The sequence below is a fragment of the Leptodactylus fuscus genome, chromosome 2, assembly GCF_031893055.1.
Source record: "Leptodactylus fuscus isolate aLepFus1 chromosome 2, aLepFus1.hap2, whole genome shotgun sequence".
NCBI lineage: Eukaryota > Metazoa > Chordata > Amphibia > Anura > Leptodactylidae > Leptodactylus > Leptodactylus fuscus.
Window position 1 is genome coordinate 261,859,978 of NC_134266.1, and position 19,309 is coordinate 261,879,286.

Consider the following 19,309-nt stretch of genomic DNA (forward strand, 5'->3'; position numbering starts at 1 on the left):
TACGTCACAAAAAGTATTTATCCTCAATCCATAGGGCCGCTGAGACCCCACCAAACCTGACAACAGGGGGGCTTGCCTGTCTTACCTGCTGCCTGCAGACTGTGATGAGCGACCTCTGTCATGTCTCGTTTGTGCCACCTAGTGGCAGCAGAAGGAACTGTTCAGGTAAGGGAAATATATTACAGGAACCAAACAATATATATACACTGCCCACTATAGTATACACAATGGTAACACTAAGGATGATGTAGAGTATGTTGGTGCATACTGCCATACCTGCAAAAGGAGCAATAACCAGGCAGCCCCACCCAAGACCCCCAACCATAGTGCAAGTTGCTGTATGTAGCAGTGCCGGTGCTGTACACATTATGTTACTCCTTAGGATAGGTCACCAATTACAGGGAATCTGTCAGGGTGATGTGGAACCATACACAGGTCCTTAAGTTGCCCTGTTATAAAGCCATCTGTGCCCACATTAAAAATAAAAAACCTTTATGCCCTGACGCAGCCAGAGGCGCACACGCTGTCTTCAGTGCGCATACGCCGTACCTTTGGCACTTGCACAGTGAAGTCAGGATGTATGTCCTCAGCTTCATTGAAGAACAGCGCAGGTGCCGGGAGCACCAGAGAGGAGTCCGATAAGATTCATCTCTTGGTAAGTATAAAGGTTTTTTTTTAATATGCAGGCACAGACAGATGGCGATTCAGGACACTAAACCTATAAGGACCTCTGGCTGGTTTAGTGTCCCAAATCAACCTGACAGGTTCCCTTTAAGGATGGTGGAGATCTGACAACCAGGATGTTAGAAGAAGCTGCAAGATCTCAGTGAGCAGGGCAGTACAGCGCTGTATATTGTATAGTGGCTGAACTTGGTATCACAGCTCGGCCCATTTCACTGGAATGGGACTGAGCTGAAATGAGGTCATGTGACTGGTGAACGTGACATCATGTAGTCCGAGAAGCTGAGGTGGTGCTGAGAGAGTGCTGCTGCTGCTTCACAGCGGTCCAGACCCCCCCACCGATCAATGACCTACGTCATTAAAGAGGACCCTTCATGACCTCTAAGATGTGCAGTATTACACTCTGGGGTATGCGCCCCATTGCTGGAGATATGGCACTGTTAAAGGGATTCTATCATTAAAATTGTATTTTTTCTGCCTACCACGTCGGACTAGCCTTAAGAAAGTCTATTCTTCTCCTACCTTTAGATGTCTTCTCCAGGCCACCGTTTGGTAGAAATCTCAGTTTTCGTCAGCATGCAAGCGAGTTCTCTTGCTGCACTGGGGGCGGGCCCCAGCGCTCAAACAGCACTGGAGACGCCCCCAGTACTGTTTGAGCGGTGGGGACCGCCTCCAGTGCTGTGAGAGAACTCATTTGCATACCGTCGAAAACCAGATTATATACCGAACAGCAGCCCAGAGAAGACATCTAAAGATAGGAGAAGAATAGACTTTCTTGAGGCTAGTCCGACGTGGTAGGCAGAAAAAATACAATTTTAATGATAGAATCCCTTTAACCCTTTCCCGACATCTGCTGTACTAGTACGGCACATATTGGGTGTTTAACTATGGCGGTCACCTGGGAGTCGGGCGGCCGCCATAGCCGCTGGGTGTCTACTGTTTTACACAGTAGACACCCAGTGCTAATGCCTCCGATCGGTTCCCGGACCGATCGGAGGCATTAACCCCTCCGGCGCCGGAGGCGCCATTTTCTGGGTGGCGCATGGGCGCCGCCATTTTGCCGGTGATCGCCGGTGCCTGGAACAAGCTCCAGGGCTGACGTTACGTTTCCATGACAGCCGGGAGCCTTGTAATGGCTCCCTGGCCGGTCTGCTTTCTCTTTCTTTTGCAGTCTGGTCTATGCAGCCTGCAAAAGAAATGATGATTTTTTGCAATGCATTAGCATTGTCATGCATTGCATTAGTGAACAGACCCCCTGGGATTCAGCACCCCTAGGGGGTCTAATAAATGCAAAAAATTTTTTAAAAAAAGTAAAAAAAAAATATAAAAAAATGTAAAAAGTATTAAAAATTCAAATCACCCCCCTTTCCTAGCACACATATAAAAGTAGATAAATACTGTGAAACACATACATGTTAGGTATCCCTGTGTCCGAAATCGCCCGCTCTACAAATATATAAAAATATTTTTCCTGGACGGCAAACGCTGTAGCGGGAAAAATAGTCAAAAGTGCCAAACCGCCGTTTTTTTCACTGTTTTGATTCTGATAAAAATTTGAATAAAAAGTGATCAAAGCAAAAGCATTTCCCAAAAATGGTAGAACTAAAAAGTACAACCGGCCCTGCAAAAAAAGACGCCCTATGCATCCCCGTACACTTACGTATAAAAAAGTTATGGCTGTCGGAATATGGCGACTTTTAGAAATTTTTTTTTTTTTTAACCGTTTTGGATTTTTTTTAAGGGGTTAAAATGTAAATAAAACCATATAAATTTGGTATCCCCGGAGCTGTACCTAAACACAGAATACAGGGGACATGTCATTTTGGCTGCACAGTGAACGCCGTAAAACCAAAGCCCGTAAGAAAGTCGCAGAAATGCATTTTTTCTTCAAATCCACCCCATTGTGAAGTTTTCTCCAGTTTCCCAGTATATTATACAGAATAATTAATGGTGGCATCATGAAGAAAAATTTGTCCTGCAAAGATTAAGACCTCATATGGCTCTGAGAGTGGAGAAATAAAAAAGTTATGGGGTTTAGAAGGAGGGGAGTCAAAAACGAAAATCCAAAAATGCCATCGGCGGGAAGGGGTTAACTTTGGCACTCAATCTCCACTGTCAGAAAGGCAGGACTTATAACCTAGCATCAGCACTGGGTTGTGAGCGACGCCCCCTTGACAGTACAAGGTTTTGGAGGAGGGGGGCGCTCTTTAATACCCAGTGATGACGCCTGCAGTACAGAAATATCAATGCTGAAATTAATGGTAGTGATGTCTCCAGCACCGGGGCGCGTCCCCCAGTATGTAATGCCGCACATCTCTGAGGACATGAAAGGTCCTCTGTAACTGAGATTGCTGGGGGTCTGACATACTGCTGGTATATAATACCGCACATCTCGGATGACAGGAAAGATCGCCTTTAATTTAAGAATCTTTTTCATGTTCTATACAGGAGAAACAAACCGACTGCAAATAACACAACTTTAATACCGACAGAAAAATGCTGCAAAACGTTGCAAAAAATATCCTAAAAAATTCTATAAACTTAGGTAACAAATGTCAAAAGATAAACTCAGGGTGTCAGACAAGGGGAAATAAGTGCAAGTCCCTGTTTATTCCACAAGGGCGGCGTCTTCCATGTCACGTCCATCCTACCAACAATGATCAGACTGTGCTGAACTGCAACTTATAGGTAAAACAAGGTGTTAGAAAGCTCAATCCTGGGCTCACGGTGGATGCTTTGTCCAACAAGGAAGGTGAGTTTCTTGGCATACTGGCATGGCGCGGGCACACGGATCACACCCTGCGAGGAAGTGACAAATACAACATAATGTGACACATAGGAAGGAACCATCTTTGTATAGCAAATAAAGCCGCCAACCATCTTTGTATTGAGTAGTGCACATAACCTGTTCCCATCACACTCCACCACATGGACCACAACCCCGCCACTGCCGTATTCCTTAGACATGGAGGCACCAAGAGGCCATTACACTTAGTGAAGGGCCAATACACTACATGTTCAGTCACTGAGGGAGCCATTATATTAGATATGGGGGTATTAGGGGGCCATTGTACTGAATGGTAATATTTATACGTGATCGCTACTTTGGGGGTACTTGGGACTTTTTCTTACTTGTAAGTACTTGAGCACTTGAGTTGAGAAACATTGCTCTATAGCCAAGCTGGTTCTGTCACTCCCCACAGTGCAGACCGTCAGCAGGAGAAAGGGGAAGTTTACGCAGGTTTTTTGGACCAGAAACTGAGGTGGAGGCCGCCTCAGGTTCTGATCCAAAACACAGGATCTGTGACTGTGGAGGAATGGGTATGAAAGAGTCCTGCAGGTTTCCGTCTCCTGCCTCTGTTTTGTGCAGGAAACGGAAACCTGCAGAACGGTTTTGGAAATAGCAGCACTGTCCAAAATTCAGGCAGCAAAGGGTTTATTGTGCTTTGCACAGGAACCTTTTATCTGTTCTTCCTATGGCGCAGTGTTCAGTCCCTCCTGTCATCTTCGGTCTTGCGGAGTGATAGGTATCTCTTCATGAATATTGTCTCGTGTGAGTAATGGCGTCTCGTCTATGTGTTAGGTGACGGATGACGTTTCGGCGACGAGGACCACAGGCTCAGTACCTGCAGCAGTCTGATAATTCTGGGTTATGACAGAATAACCGATGCCGGACAATTTATTCTCACGCTGAGGCCGCAGCTCTGAGACTCCATGGATGTGACTATTAGAGTTTCCCCATATATCAGCAGCTCACCATCTGCCGGGTCAGAGGTGTGAGGTCAGGCCTGGCGTGACATATATTCTCCGCCATGGATTCTACTAGGAACTGGTGCCAAATACTCATCCTATCTGCTTCTATGCAAATTCATTATGGATTTCACTTGTGCACTGCAAAAAGCGAAATCAGTGGTGAAAACCCAAGAGAAATCCTCAAGAAAAGGGACAAGCTGGAGATCTGAAAAGCCACAGTATGCCGTTAAAGGGATTCTATCACTAAAATGCAGTTTTTTGTGCTTTAGACGTCGGACTAGCCTTTAGAAAGGCTATTCGTCTCTTACCTTTAGACGTCAGCTCGTCAGCTCTGATGCCTGCGCAGTCAGCTCTGCCAGCGAGACACTGGTAGAACTGTGCATACCGGCTGGCGGCCATATTTTCGAGGCCGCAAGGCAAGACTGCGCAGAGCTAATGGAGAAGGAAGACGACAGAAAAGGGGAGGATGCAGCTGAAGAAGGAGGCGTCGCTGGAGCGGATTCACGGGCAGCAGTGGGGACCCCCCATCGCCGTTTGAGCGCTGGGGCCCGTCATCATTGCTGCGGAGAACTCATTAGCATACCGGTAAAAGTAAAAAGGGTAAGTTCACACAGAGTTTTTTGGTCAGGATTTTGAGGCCGTATTCGCCTCAAAATCCTGACCAAAAAGACGGCTCCCATTGAAATCAATGGGAGCCGCTCAGGTGTTTTTTCTGGGAGCCGGTTTGTTCTGGCTCCTGGAAAAAGAAGCGACATGCTCATTCTTTAGGCCGTTTCGCCTCGTGATTCAGCCTGACGACACTCCCTCCTCCTGACTAGGCTCATTCATTGGGCCTAATACGGAGCGGAGTGCGCCACTGGATGCCGATGCAGTGCACCGGCATTCAGTCGCGGCTACCCTTTTTTTGCACCGGAACCTGAGGCGGCCTCCGGTCCAAAAAACTCTGTGTGAACTTACCCTAAGTCAGCACTGTTTTTTCTCTGTAGTTTCATAGTTTAGTCAAGTTACAGTTCACATACCAATTTAGTGAACAAATCTGCTGCTTTTTCTATGCTATTTTCTAGCCCCCATGTAAAGCTTTATCCATCTCCACAGACAACAAACACATCTGTGCAGTCACGGATTTTAATATGGGTGTTTACCAAATCTTAGGGTATGTTCACACAGGGGAATTTGCATGCTGCGTGTGAACATTACGCACTCCGGATTAGGCCCAAATGACTGGACCTAATGGGCAGGGAGCCTCGCGCTGCAGCTGATTCGGCCACGGAATCCGCAGCAATAAGGGTCATCTCGCTTCTTTTTTCTGCTACTAGCTAGCGGAAAAAAGAAGCGAGCGGATCCCATTGACTGGGAGCTGGTTTGGCAGCGGATTTTAAGGCAGATTCCGCCTCAAAATCCGCTGCCAAAAAACTCCATGTGAACTGACCCTCATACCTATTGCAATAACTCGGTGCCACTTATGCTAGGTTCACACTAGTCTTTGGGTCTCCGTCATTCATATCCGCATGGGGACTCATAAGACGGAGAGCCTGTCTGCTTAAAAAGCGTTTACCCGTGGACCTCATAGACTATAATGGAGTCTGCCAGGTTTCCGCTGGTTTTATACTGAAGGAGGACATTTCTCTCCGCTGATTTTAAGTGGACGCTCCAACACAGATGTGAATCCAGCCTTGAAGTGAACCTGTAAATACATACATGGCTGCACCTAGTCCTCCCAAAGCGAGGGGGCAGCATTATAGTGCAGCTGATGTTTTCCTACTCCTGGTATAGTGAAGGACCCTACAGTGATTCCCCCCTCTGTACCCCGTGGTCTTCAGCTACACTCATGGGATCCCTGTTTTGGCAGCATCCCGGGTACACGTTGTGCGTATCGCATGTGCAATGTACAGATGTATTAGATTTAATGAAGTTCTGCAATTGGTTAATCCGCAGCAGCCTGATCTCTTATCACAGGGACAATAAAAATCAATGAAGTCATTGGAAAACTCTGTGGACTTTCTGTATGAAAAGCACTGCGAGAAAAACTGTCATTCATTGCATTGTAATCACTGAGTATAAAGGTAAGTCTGGGTGCACATGTTGACATTCACCAGCAGAGGTCCCCGTAGCACCGCTATTGTATATCCCGCTGTATACAGCCGCTCAGTCTGCTCTGGATAATACAGTGTAAATCTCCTATATACTGATATCTCACAAATAAAATCCCTCACCGGTTTTGAATAATCTGCACAGAATTAAGAAATGCAGGAAAGTAGAGATAGAGAAAATCCTGTTATCTGGTCTGAACCCGGTAAATCCAATGGAAATGTATAATAGTGGGGGGTCCTGAGTGGTGTACATTGTCTATATGTCCTAATATATCAGGGGGGAGATAACAGCACGCACCGGCCAGTTGTAGTACAGGTGACACATCTTATAGGTCAGGCGCTGCAGGTGATCTGGTTTCAGACAGTTGGTGTCGTACAGAACGTTGTAGTAGGTGGGATTCACCGTTCCCTGTCGGGCGTTCTGACTAATGAGGAAAAAGTCATACCTGTGGGAAGGAGGAGGGAACCATCATATCATTATATTATACCATTACATGTCACCTCATTCTGTAATCTCGTGGTAAAACAGTACGGCCTTATTCACACTTACAGCCACATGGCCGTTTTGTAAGCCATGAATGTCTATGGATCTATTTACATGTCCGCTTTTTTGATGGCCTGCAAAAGATATGCTCTGTCTTTGTTTATTGTGAGGGACACAGATATTGCCGTGTGAACAGATCCATAGACATTCATGGGTTTTAACCCCTTCCCGCCGATGGCATTTTTTGATTTTCATTTTTCGTTTTTGACTCCTCCTCCTTCTAAACCCCATAACTTTTTTATTTCTCCGCTCCCAGAGCCATATGAGGTCTTAATCTTTGCAGGACAATTTTTTCTTCATGATGCCTACATTAATTATTCTGTATAATGTACTGGGAAGCAGGAAAAAAATTCAGAGTGGGGTGGATTTGAAGAAAAAATGCATTTCTGCGACTTTCTTATGGGCTTTGGTTTTACGGCGTTCACTGTGCAGCCAAAATGACATATCCCCTGTATTCTGTGTTTTGGAATGATTCCGGGGATACCAAATTTATATGGTTTTAGTTACATTTTAACCCCTTAAAAAAAATCCAAAACTGTGTTAAATTTTTTTTTTCTCTAAAAGTCCGTTTTTCTGACAGCCGTAACTTTTTTATACGTCCGTGTACGGGGATGCATAGGGCGTCTTTTTTGCGGGGCCGAGTGTACTTTGTAGTTCTACCATTTTCGGGAAATGTTATTGCTTTGATCGCTTTTTATTCAAATTTTTATCAGAATCAAAACAGTGAAAAAACGGCGGTTTGGCACTTTTGACTATTTTTCCCGCTACGGTGTTTACCATACAGGAAAAATATTTTTATAGATTTGTAGAGCGGGCGATTTTGGACACGGGGATACCTAACATGTATGTGTTTCACAGTATTTAACTACTTTTATATGTGTTCTAGGGAAAGGGGGGTGATTTGAATTTTTAATACTTTTTTTTAAAAAAAAAATTATATATTTTTTTTTACTTTTTTTAATTTTTTTTTTTTTGCATTTATTAGACACCCTAGGAGTCTTGAACCCCAGGGGGTCTGATCACTAATGCAATGCATGACAATGCTAATGCATTGCAAAAAATCATTTCTTTTGCAGACTGCATAGACCAGCCTGCAAAAGAAAGAGACTACAGATCGGCCAGGAGCCATTACAAGGCTCCTGGCTGTCATAATAATGTAACGCCGGCCCCGGAGCTTGCTCCAGTGATCACTGGCAAAATGGCAGCACCTTTGACTGAGGCGCCGGAGGGGTTAATGCCTCCGATCGGTCCCCGTGTAAAACAGTAGACACCCGGCGGCTATGGCGGCCGCCCGACATAGTTAAACACCCGACATGCGCTATACTAGTATGGCGGATGTCGGGAAAGGGTTAAAGCTGCTATCAGCGTCTATAACTCGCTGCAATGGACTAGCATGGCTGAAAAACGGAACCGAATCTTGCCTAAGTGCATGTTCACATTGATTTTGAGGCAGCAGCAGATTTAGCCATAAAAACAATGGGAGACAGCGACTGAAGCAGAACGCTGGAATCTAGGGTTGAGCCGATCTTGAGATTTCAAGATCGATTTTAAAGTCCGATTTCCGATCATTTTCCAGCCGATCTCGATCCCAATCGTGAAATTTACTCGATCGCCGATCAGAATCCGATCCCGATCGCTCAACCCCACTGGAAACACAAACATCCTGCTCAGTCTCGCCGTGGATTCTGTGGATGTGTGAACTATGGTATATTTATAAAACCGCCTAAAAGAAAATCTGTCTTTGTTGCCCATAACAACCAATCACAACAGCTTCCATGATTTTTCTTGCAGGGTTATATTCCTGGCTCAGAGACTGATACGGATACTTGCCATTCTGGTCTCGTAACTTCACTGTCAATAACGGTTCCCAGTGGCGGGTTCTGTATTCCTCGGTGAGTTTCGCCAAAGAACCTGGCGGTACATCTCTTCCTCACCACGACCACCGTGATCTTAGGGCTACGGCAGAGATATAAGCAGTGAAAGTCATGTGGATAAACGCATTAAAGGGGTTAGAACAACATGGCTGCTGACATCCAGAAACAGCGCCACACCTGTCTATGGGCTGTGTCTGGTAATGCAACCCAGGATTATTACAGATTGCCAAAGGTCACATGGTGGCTTTAGTAGTGACTCCCTTTGTGCGATCAAAGAGCGACGGGTTGCCCAGAGGTACAAGTAATGCAAATTTATGCATGACATGGTCAGATATAAGCACCCATAAAAATGGCTGCCCTTCCTCCTGAGGAAGCCTAGTAATAGGCGAAACGCGTCAAGGCGCGGCCACAGGGCTCTGTACTTACTTTTGAACACTCTAGACAACATGTCTTCAGGTAACAGGACTTCTTTATGCCTATGAATATAGTTGTGATACTTATATTTATTTGTGCACCGTTAGTACAAACTCTTTTATTATTATTGTATCCTTGACTATTGATTGATCACACTTTTATGTGTTAGAGGTATACTCTTTCCTGGTATAGAATACTGTTATATCCATCAGGACCTTTCCAATGCATTTCAGTTAATAGGCTATTTCAGCCCCTCCCCCCTAGCATTGTCTGTGTAGAATTGTTTATGGCATTTGTTCCTGTACTATTAGTCTCTACATAGTTTAAATCCTTTGTATACTTATGTTCATCAGTGTTGGGATATTTAATTATATGGATTTTGCTGATGGTGTGGTTTCTTTCCTGTTGATTCCTGTAGTTTAGGAGTTGTATTTTTACATCACTATAAGGGTATGGTTAATGTTATTGTAACATTAGCTATTTGATTGACATATTGGTATTTTGAATATATATATATTTATTTATTGTATACCCTTCAATATATTCTGTATATTTCTATCTAATAGTGTTGTTCTAGGATGTTCATGGTGTATGTCTGTGTACTCATTTTTTCATCATCATCTGCTGATTACTATATGCTTTTTATGTATGATTTATAATAAAATATTTAGTAATTTTTATATATATACAGTCTATTTGTCTTTTCATGTGCCCTTCCTCCTCTTCCTGGACCTCATAAGGTCAGTACTTTCTCAGCTTTTCGAGCCTAAATAGCGCGACTTTTAATACGTATTACACTGCTCACCAAGGACACGCCAACGTTCCTGCCATCATACCTGAACGCAGTTCCGGACTCTTTAAAGAAGTTAACAATTTGAGGGATTTCATAATCCACAAGCATCTGCAGCTGTCCGTCTCCGACCCCGTCCCGATAGATGATGATACGGCCGGGCAGGTCATTATTACATTTCTGCCACTTTTCAATGGCGCCTAAAGCGAAGACAAAGAACGACGTAAGTCACAGACTATAGTCACGTGTAAGGTCAGCTGGACGGGGCCTGTGTTGTCTTGATCCTTAGAAATCGCTGGTTACGCTGGGTTCACACCTGCGTTTGGGGTCTCCGTTCTATGGTTTCCGTCTTCTGCATGGCATTTTTAAATCCGGACACAGAGTACTGCATGTCCGACTCTGTGTCTGGATTATAAAACCCGGTTTCGCGGCGGAGAGCCTAAAACGCTCACCGCCGCGCATGGCCGAACAGCTTTCTCACCCATTCAAATGAATGGGTGAGAAAGTCTCCTGCAGGTTTCCGTCTCCTGCCTGTGTTTTAGGCAGGAAACGGAAACCTAAGTATAGAGACCGGGCCGCAGATGTGAACGAGCCCTTATGGGGGCCATTATATTGCACTGTATTACATGTGGGGACCATTCTACTACATGTGGGGCACTAAGGGGTCATTCTACACGTGGAGACACTAAGGGGTCATTCTACTACATGTGGAGACATTGAGAAGGCCATTCTTCTACACGTGGAGACACTACGGGATTCAATATACTACATGCTGAAGGCAGTGAGGCAGTCATAGTACTAAATGTGGGGGCCATTTTACAAGTGGGGATACTAAGAAGGCCATTATACTACATATGGGGATACTGAGGGGGGTATATGTTTGGGGACTGTGAGGACCATTCCACTATATGCTCCTGCTTGACTCCAATCACTTGACATTAGAGAGTCTAGTTAGCACATCAGTCACCAAAACTAACAGCACTTATTGCTCAGGAACCGAGGGGGTTAGAGAAAAAAATTTCAGCTGTACTGGAAACTGCGTAGGACATGTATTAAAGGATGGAAAGAGCTCGAATTAGTTGAAGATCCTCATTAAGTATTGATGGACACCCTGATATTAGTAAAGGGTCACTTACTTATTATTTTAGTATGCACAAACGGCTGCGGAAGGGCAGAGAAAGCAGATTATGTGTACAGAGGAAACTAGCTAGCATTATGAATAGAGATGAGCGAGCACGCTCCATAGAAATGAATGGATGCACCTGGTACTTCCGCTTTGACAGCGGCCGGCTGCTTAACCCCCCACGTGCCGGCTACGTCCATTCATTTCTATGCGAGCGTGCTGTTCGGATCAGCTGATCCGAACAGTACTCGCTCATCTCTAATTATGAATACATCATATTGCCAAGTATGTGGCCCTGCTGAAATCAGTCTGTTGTCCTCAGATAGAAAAGCATAAACCTGGTAACAGGTTACCTTTAAGGCTCTACGCAGGGGACCTACAACATCTTCCAATGTACCATTTTAGGAAATATGGAGGCAATAGCCGCAGAGGATCTGAGACCCTCACTATTAGGCAGAACAGAGAGGATCTATAAAGACTTCTCCAGAGTTGCACCAGTCCTCTGGAATGCGCTACCCCCAGACAATCACATTAGCACCCAATAGTACAGCTTTGAGTGCTTGCTAAAAACACGTCTATAGGACAAGCCTATCCCACTTTCTAAACTACACTTATTCACCCCACATTAACCCTTCTTCCCTCTACATTATCCCACAGGACATGATGGTCCATTCCGATGAACGTGAGTGTACCATGGCACGGACTTGGATGACACGAGGACGTAACTCTGACAATTATCCAAGTACATTCCGCTGCAAACTCTGCCCCACATCGGAGAGCACTTTACATCCTTACGTAAAAGGACACCGGCTGGTACCGGCTCATACAGCTTTATCTCATAAAAATGGCTGCTCCGTTGTTTTAAGCACAGCTAGTATCTCCCCACCTACCTCATAGATTGTAAGCTCTTGTGAGCAGGGCCCTCCGTCCTATTGTGTGAATCGATTTATTACTCTGTAATGTCTCATTTTGTCCCTACATGACCCGTGCTGCGGAATAGGTTGGCGCTATAGTAATAAAGAGGCTATTCTGATTTATAGTGTGCGGCACTTGACGTTACAATGGGACTGAATATTTATTGAGCTGTTTCCCAGGCGATAACATCTGATAATGGCGGTATTAAAAAGTACAAGCTGACAGCCCGGGCAGGTAAAAGCCAGATGAGATTTCATGTAGATAAAGGTAATGCGCCTTGGCTTCACTAATAGTATGGCTGCTATTATTTAATGGGAATAACAAAGCAACAGATGGCATCGGTGCCCAGTAAGATAAAACCGCCCTGTGGTTCCCCATAAATACAAATGTATTTTATTATATTTAAAGGGATTCTACCATTAAAACACAATTTTTTCTCGTTGACACGTAGGAATAGCCTTAAGAAAGGCTCTTCTTCTCCTACCTTCAGATATCTTCTCCGCGCCGCCGTTCGATAGAAATCCCGGTTTTCTTCGGTATGCAAATACGTTCTCTCGCAGCACTGGGGGCGGGCCCCAGCGCTCAAACAGCACTGGGGGCATCCCCAATGCTGCTAGAGAAATCTCCATCTTCTTCAGGAACGTCCTCTTCACACGTCTTCTTCCGGCGCTGGTGGTCAAACTTCTAGGCCTCGGGCAGAACCGACTGCGCATGCTCGGGCCACAAGAAACTGGCCGCTTAATTACTGTGTAAGCGGCCATTTTTCTTAGTAAAAGTGAAAAGGCATTTACACTTTAATGTATTTCAGCTATGCATTTATTGTGAATTTTTTTATTGTAAACCAGAGGTTTGCTTTAAAGGGGTTGTCCAGGGATTGTATTTGGTCCTGGGACGTTACCACCCCTGGGTCATATGATCCGAGGCAATGTTGGGCACCCTGAATCGATCCACCCCCCAAGTCACTCCTCCCCAGATCTCACAAGGTCCATCATCTGCGAATCTCAGGATGAGGTAAGTAAATTATTACTCCATGGACGACTCCTTTAAGTAGAAGAACTGAATGCCGGGAAACAGCAAAAGTATCTAAGTTTTAAGACGCAAATAGGGAGAGATTAAAACCTTTGATTCAAATATCAACCCCCCGCACCAATAACCATTAGTATGGTCTCCTATTAAACATGGGCTGTGGTCTTACCCATTGTTTACATCTGTGTTGGTATTCCGCCCAGGGGAGTCCGCATGAGGACCCCCCCTCCCCTTGAACGGAATACCAAACGCAACTGCAAGCGGTGTGCCAGTGAAAGCACACGGATCCCCATAGACTATGATGGGGTCTGTGTGATTGCTGTCAGATCTCCGCAGGGATCATGCGGACAGGAAAGTAGTTCACAATCTAGGTGCGGGCAGTGCACGGCTAGCATACGGACCCCATTATAGTCTATGGGGTCCGTGTGCTTTCACTACACACCGCTTGCAGTTGCTTTCAGTATTGCGTTCAGGGGGGTCCCCATGCGGACTCACTCAACACAGATGTGAATGAAGGGTTAGACTCCACACTCTACAGATAGAATATACCGTATATACTCGAGTATAAGCCAAATTTTTCAGCCCAGTTTTTGTGCTGAAAAAGCCCCCCTCGGCTTATACTCGAGTCAGCAAAAAAAAAAAAAATTCATTTTTTTTTTTTTTTTTTTAGGAGGGGGGGGGGTTCTTTGACCAGCCACAATATCAATGTATAGAATCTCCCATAAAATAGTGCAAAAAAAGAAAAAAGAAAAAAAAGATTTAAAAAAAATAAAAAATAAAAGTTCTAAATCCCACCTTTCCCTAGAATACATATAAAAGTAGAAAGTGACTGTGACACACAAACACATTAGGTCTCCCTGTGTCTGAAAGTGCCTGGTCTACTGAATATAGGGGATCTGCAGTGCTCCTGTTCCGTTGGGAAGGGGTTAATAGGAGCACTGCAGATACCCTATACTTAGCCAGGCTGAATTCCAAGTGGGGGAAGAAAAAAACCCAGTCCTCAAACTCAGGGAAGGGGCAGACAGACAACCAAGACACCCGCTCTCCTTTCCCAGCATCTACTGCACCCAAAAACTCCGACCATTTAAATTTTCGAAATTTTCCAGTAGCTGCTGCATTTTCGCCCCTAGGCTTATACTCGAGTCAATAAGTTTTCCCAGTTTTTTGTGGTAAAATTAGGGGCCTCGGCTTATATTCGGGTCGGCTTATACTCGAGTATATACGGTAATAGAGCTGGACAGAGTACAAAGGTGGCGAACAAGACAAGTACAAAGAGCATAGGTGAATTTTTCTTATAATGAAAAGCTGGAAAAACTGGTTTCTCTGCCTTGTTTATGAGGCTTTCTTAAAAGTAAACCAGTTTCCTAGTACAACGAATGGCACAAATGTGTCTAAGGTAGATTAGGAGCCCTATGGGGACAGTAACTAATGTCATTGTCCCATACAGGGTTGTGGTGCTATACAAGCAATAAAATAAATGTCAGGATAGTCAGGAGTCTGCAGAACATCGCACTGGGACGTTACGTCTACGCCAGCTTATTTTCCATGTCACCAGTGCAGATATTGTCCATTCAGGTCAGGGTAAGATAATGTTCAGAAGGACTTCCAATCTCCACGCTGAATAAATAGAGACACAAAGGCTTATCAGCGCGTGTTCTGTATTAGGAGTCGGGATATGGAGTCCTTGAGAACACATTATACTTTCCACTTCTTATCTTCATCCTCAGATAATAGCTGTCTGCCACAGCTCATAAAAGTCCAGCTACTTTTCATTAGATACCTGAGTGGCACGTAATGCCGCTATCAATGTATATCGCTCATATCATCCGTGGCTTTGTGCTGCTGTTAGGAGTGTGTGCACATATGGATTGTCACTGAATAGAAGAATACTCCGTCACTTCTCCTTTCTACTGACTATTCTTTAGTGTCAGAGTCATATAGATTTACAACAATATGCCGAGACGCTGAGCTCAAGGATAGATGTCTATTATATGTATTTACAAGTAGATAGTTCAATCCCTGTGCGTGGGAGGGGGGAGCAGGACTCACAGGCCTTCTCTATGAGTGGGTGGGGGGAGCTGGACTCACAGGCTTTCTCTATGAGTGGGGGGAGCAGGACTCACAGGCTTTCTCTATGAGTGGTGGGGGGAGCAGGACTCACAGGCTTTCTCTATGAGTGGGGGGAGCAGGACTCACAGGCTTTCTCTATGAGTGGGTGGGGGGAGCAGGACTCACAATCTTTCTCTATGAGTGGGTAGGGGGAGCAGGACTCACAGGCTTTCATTATGAACGGTGGGGGGAGCAGGACTCACAGGCTTTCTCTATGAGTGGTGGGGGGAGCAGGACTCACAGGCTTTCTCTATGAGTGGTGGGGGGAGCAGGACTCACAGGCTTTCTCTATAAGTGGTGGGGGAGCAGGACTCACAGGCTTTCTCTATGAGTGAGTGGGTGGGTGGGTGGGGGGAAGCAGGACTCACAGGCTTTCTTATCTCTCTTTCAGTGTACCATTTGCAGGCTGTTTCCTCCCCTCTTTCCCTTGCTGTTGGGGTTCCTCAGGGCTCGGTTCTAGGCCCCCTGCTCTTTTCTCTCTACACAGCCCCCATTGGACAAACCATCGCCAGATTTGGCCTCAGGTACCATCTTTATGCTGATGACACCCAATTATACACATCTTCCCGGGACATCACCCCTGCACTCATACAGAACACGTGACTGTCTCTCTGCTGTCTCTAATATCATGTCCTCACTCTATCTGAAACTAAATCTCTCTAAGACTGAACTACTACTGTTTCCACCATCTAACAGATCTGTCCCTGATATATCCATTGCAGTCTCAGACCTTACTATAACTCCTAGGCAGTATGCCCGCTGCCTCGGGGTCATGTTTGACGCAGACCTTTCCTTCACCCCTCATATTGAATCACTCGCACACTCATGTCACCTCCACCTCAAAAACATCTCCAGAATACACCCTTTCCTTACCAGAGATACACTAAAGACACTTATTGTCTCTCTGATTCATTCTCGCCTTGACTACTGTAACTCCTTACTAATCGGTCTTCCCCTCACTAAACTCTCCCCTCTACAATCTATTCTGAATGCAGCGGCCAGGCTCATCTATCAGGCGAGACGCTACAGCGATGCCTCTGGTCTGTGCCAGTCGCTACATTGGCTGCCTATTCAATATAGAATAAAATATAAAGTTATCCCCCTCATCCACAAGGCTCTCCATAATGCCGCCCCTCCATACATTTCCTCCCTCATCTCTGTCTACCGCCCAACCCGTGCTCTCCGCTCACTCAATGACCTAACACTTCCATCCTCTATAACCAGAACCTCCCACGCTCGTATACAAGACTTCCCCCGAGCTGCACCACTTCTCTGGAATGCTCTACCCCGGACAATCAGATTAACTCCCAATTTCTACAGTTTCAAACGCAAACTAAAGACGCATCTTATCAGACAGGCCTATCACAATTCCTAATGTAAACCCTTCCGTACTATAATTAGAATCCCCAAAATTTAACCCTCCTCTGTCCCCGCTCCCACATTTCCCCACATGATATGATGCCATCTCATGCTAACTTTATAGGTCCAAGCTCCATCCACATATTAAAGGACACGACTAGTGACGGCTCATACAGTTTTATGTTTGTGTAATGACAGTAACTTCTATTACAACATTGTCTGAATACTGTATAAGTAATGCCGCCCCTGCTACCTCTTGTGTCACCCCCTCTACCTCATACATTGTAAGCTCTTGTGAGCAGGGCCCTCAGTCCCATTGTGTGAAATGACTTTCTTTGTAATGTATCTTTCTGTATGTATTTGAACCCTACAAATTGTACAGCGCTGCGGAATATGTTGGCGCTATATAAATAAAATATTATTATTATTATTATGAGTGGATGGGTGGGGGAGAAGGACTCCCCTCAGACAGAAAAGTTCACAAAACAGATCACTAAACCTGGCCTTAAAAAAAAATGTAAAGAAGAAACTAAATTTCTAACAATATTTCCTGAAGCTCTTGTAGAAATCTCGCACAGATCACAAAAGTTATGTTTCTATCAAGCCCTTTCATTTTCATGTGACAAATGTCTGACCAGGTGGACATTCGCATGCTGCAGACAAAGACAAAGCAGTGGGGGGGGGGGGGGGGGGGGGGGGGGGTGAAGGGGAGCTGCTGCTGCAGCCAGGTGCCTTACAGTTAAACACAACTCAGGCTTATGAAAAGAAGGGAAGGTGTGGGGCAGCAGATCTCCTTAAGATTGTTATGTGTCTTACAGTTCTGCGTGCAGTTTACTGAAGCAGGAATGAATAATATCATTGCAGCACATTTTATTGGTAATCTTCTTTTTCACCATAGACTGCGGTAAGGTAAAATGGCATACGGTATAAATTATGTATATAAATGTGAGTGTCGTGTAGCTCTAGGACCTGCAACCATTGGTTTTATGTTACGGTAGATTAAAATTCTGTTCCATCCTGCCGGTAAGCGCCTATAGTAGGAATATCTGTGTTTGTGGTGCGTGTAGCAGACTCGGCGCGCACAAGACATTATGCAGATTAATTGTAAACATGTTTTCGCTGCCTATTTCGCTGTCTGATATTTCAGGACTGATTAATACACGGGGAGAGCCGTCTGCCAATCATAGCGGCTGCGGGCCTGGCGGCCAAATTACCTTTCATGCACACTTTCAGGCAATCAGCAAAATCTGTCGACGCTTTCTGAATGATACACTGAGAAAACCACCTGAAAAAAGAAAAAAATTTTTTTTAAAAAAAATTCACTAACTCCGTTCTTCAAGTGAACGCCAGAATATTCTGAGATATTAAATGGCCTAAAGTGTAAAAAAAACAACTATCTGCCGAAACTGATCTTCTGTTTCCGACTAAAAATTTACATTTAGGAATTAGTTTACTAAAAAGTGAAAAATAAGAGATGAAGAATTCTGCAAAACGTTAAAAAAAAAAAAAGTTTCTATCACTTAGGACTCATGTTCAGGCACAATTTTTTTTTTTAAATCGGATGGAGGCGGTGAAAAAATAATAAAATAAATCATATTTTCCTTTCCCTGGCGCCTTCCAGCTTGGTCCGGTCCATTGTTGTCTTCTGGGGGAAGACCCCACTGCATGTGACTACTGAGGCCAATCAGCAAAGAACACGTGATGTCACTACCTGTGACGTCCTGGGTCTCTACATGAGCGGACGGCCATAATATTACATCCATTTGTGCCAAATACCTGGTGCTCAGGACGTAATAGCACACTACGTGTCGCTAAGGGGTTAAACAGGACATTTCACCACCTCCACCAATCCCAACTCCTTTAAAGGGATACCCTTTTTTTCTCGATAACACGTGGGGATAGCCTTCTTCTCCTACCTTTAGATGTCTTCTCCACGCTGCCGTTCAGTAGAAATCCGGGTTTTCTTCGGTATGCAAATTAGTTCTCCGGCAGCACTGAGGGCGTCCCCAATGCTGCGAGAGAACTCTCTAGCGCCGCCTCCATCTTCGTCTGGAACAGCCTCTCCTTGTTTCTTCTTCCATCCTGTGTTTTAGTCTTCTAGGCCTTGGGCAGAGCTAATTGTGCATGCCCGGGCCACAAGAAAATGGGCGCTTACACCAGCTTACTGTGTCAACACCTAGAAGATTGAAACCCAGCTCCGGAACAAGACACAGGGAGAGGGCGTTCCAGAAGATAGAGATGTCGCTGGAGAGTTCTCTCGCAGGATTGGGGACGCCTCCAGTGCTGTTTGAACACTGGGGACCGCCCCCAGTGCTGCGAGAAAACTCATTTGAATACCGAAGAAAACCCGGATTTCTACCGAACAGCGGCACGGAGAAGACATCTAAAGGTAGGAGAAGAATAGTCTTTCTTAAGGCTATTCCTACGTGTTAGTTAGAAAAAAAAGAGAATCTAATGATGGGATCCCTTTAATAATCGGCCCTCCACTTAATCCTGTGCAGATGGAAATTTTTCTCTAGCCCCCACCAATCCTGTTAGTCTAAGCAACCAATATGCTAATTAGGCTCTCAACGGTCAGGTGGGTGGTCCTGGGGTTAAGCATACAGTCTAGGGCCGCCCACCTGACAATAG

General features: G+C 45.0%; 1 protein-coding gene across 1 annotated transcript in view; it reads right to left on the bottom strand.

The window, feature by feature from the left end:
• Positions 1-3,363: 3,363 nt before the first annotated feature.
• Positions 3,364-19,309, bottom strand: part of PIWIL4 (piwi like RNA-mediated gene silencing 4) — an 80,229-nt gene continuing 64,283 nt past the window's right edge. Inside the window, exons 16-20 of the mRNA XM_075266122.1 lie at positions 17,893-17,963; positions 10,193-10,346; positions 8,899-9,024; positions 6,823-6,970; positions 3,364-3,480 (exon numbers count right to left, since the gene is read on the bottom strand). Coding sequence (XP_075122223.1) covers positions 3,364-3,480; positions 6,823-6,970; positions 8,899-9,024; positions 10,193-10,346; positions 17,893-17,963 — 616 coding nt within the window. The remainder of the gene's footprint in view (positions 3,481-6,822; positions 6,971-8,898; positions 9,025-10,192; positions 10,347-17,892; positions 17,964-19,309) is intronic.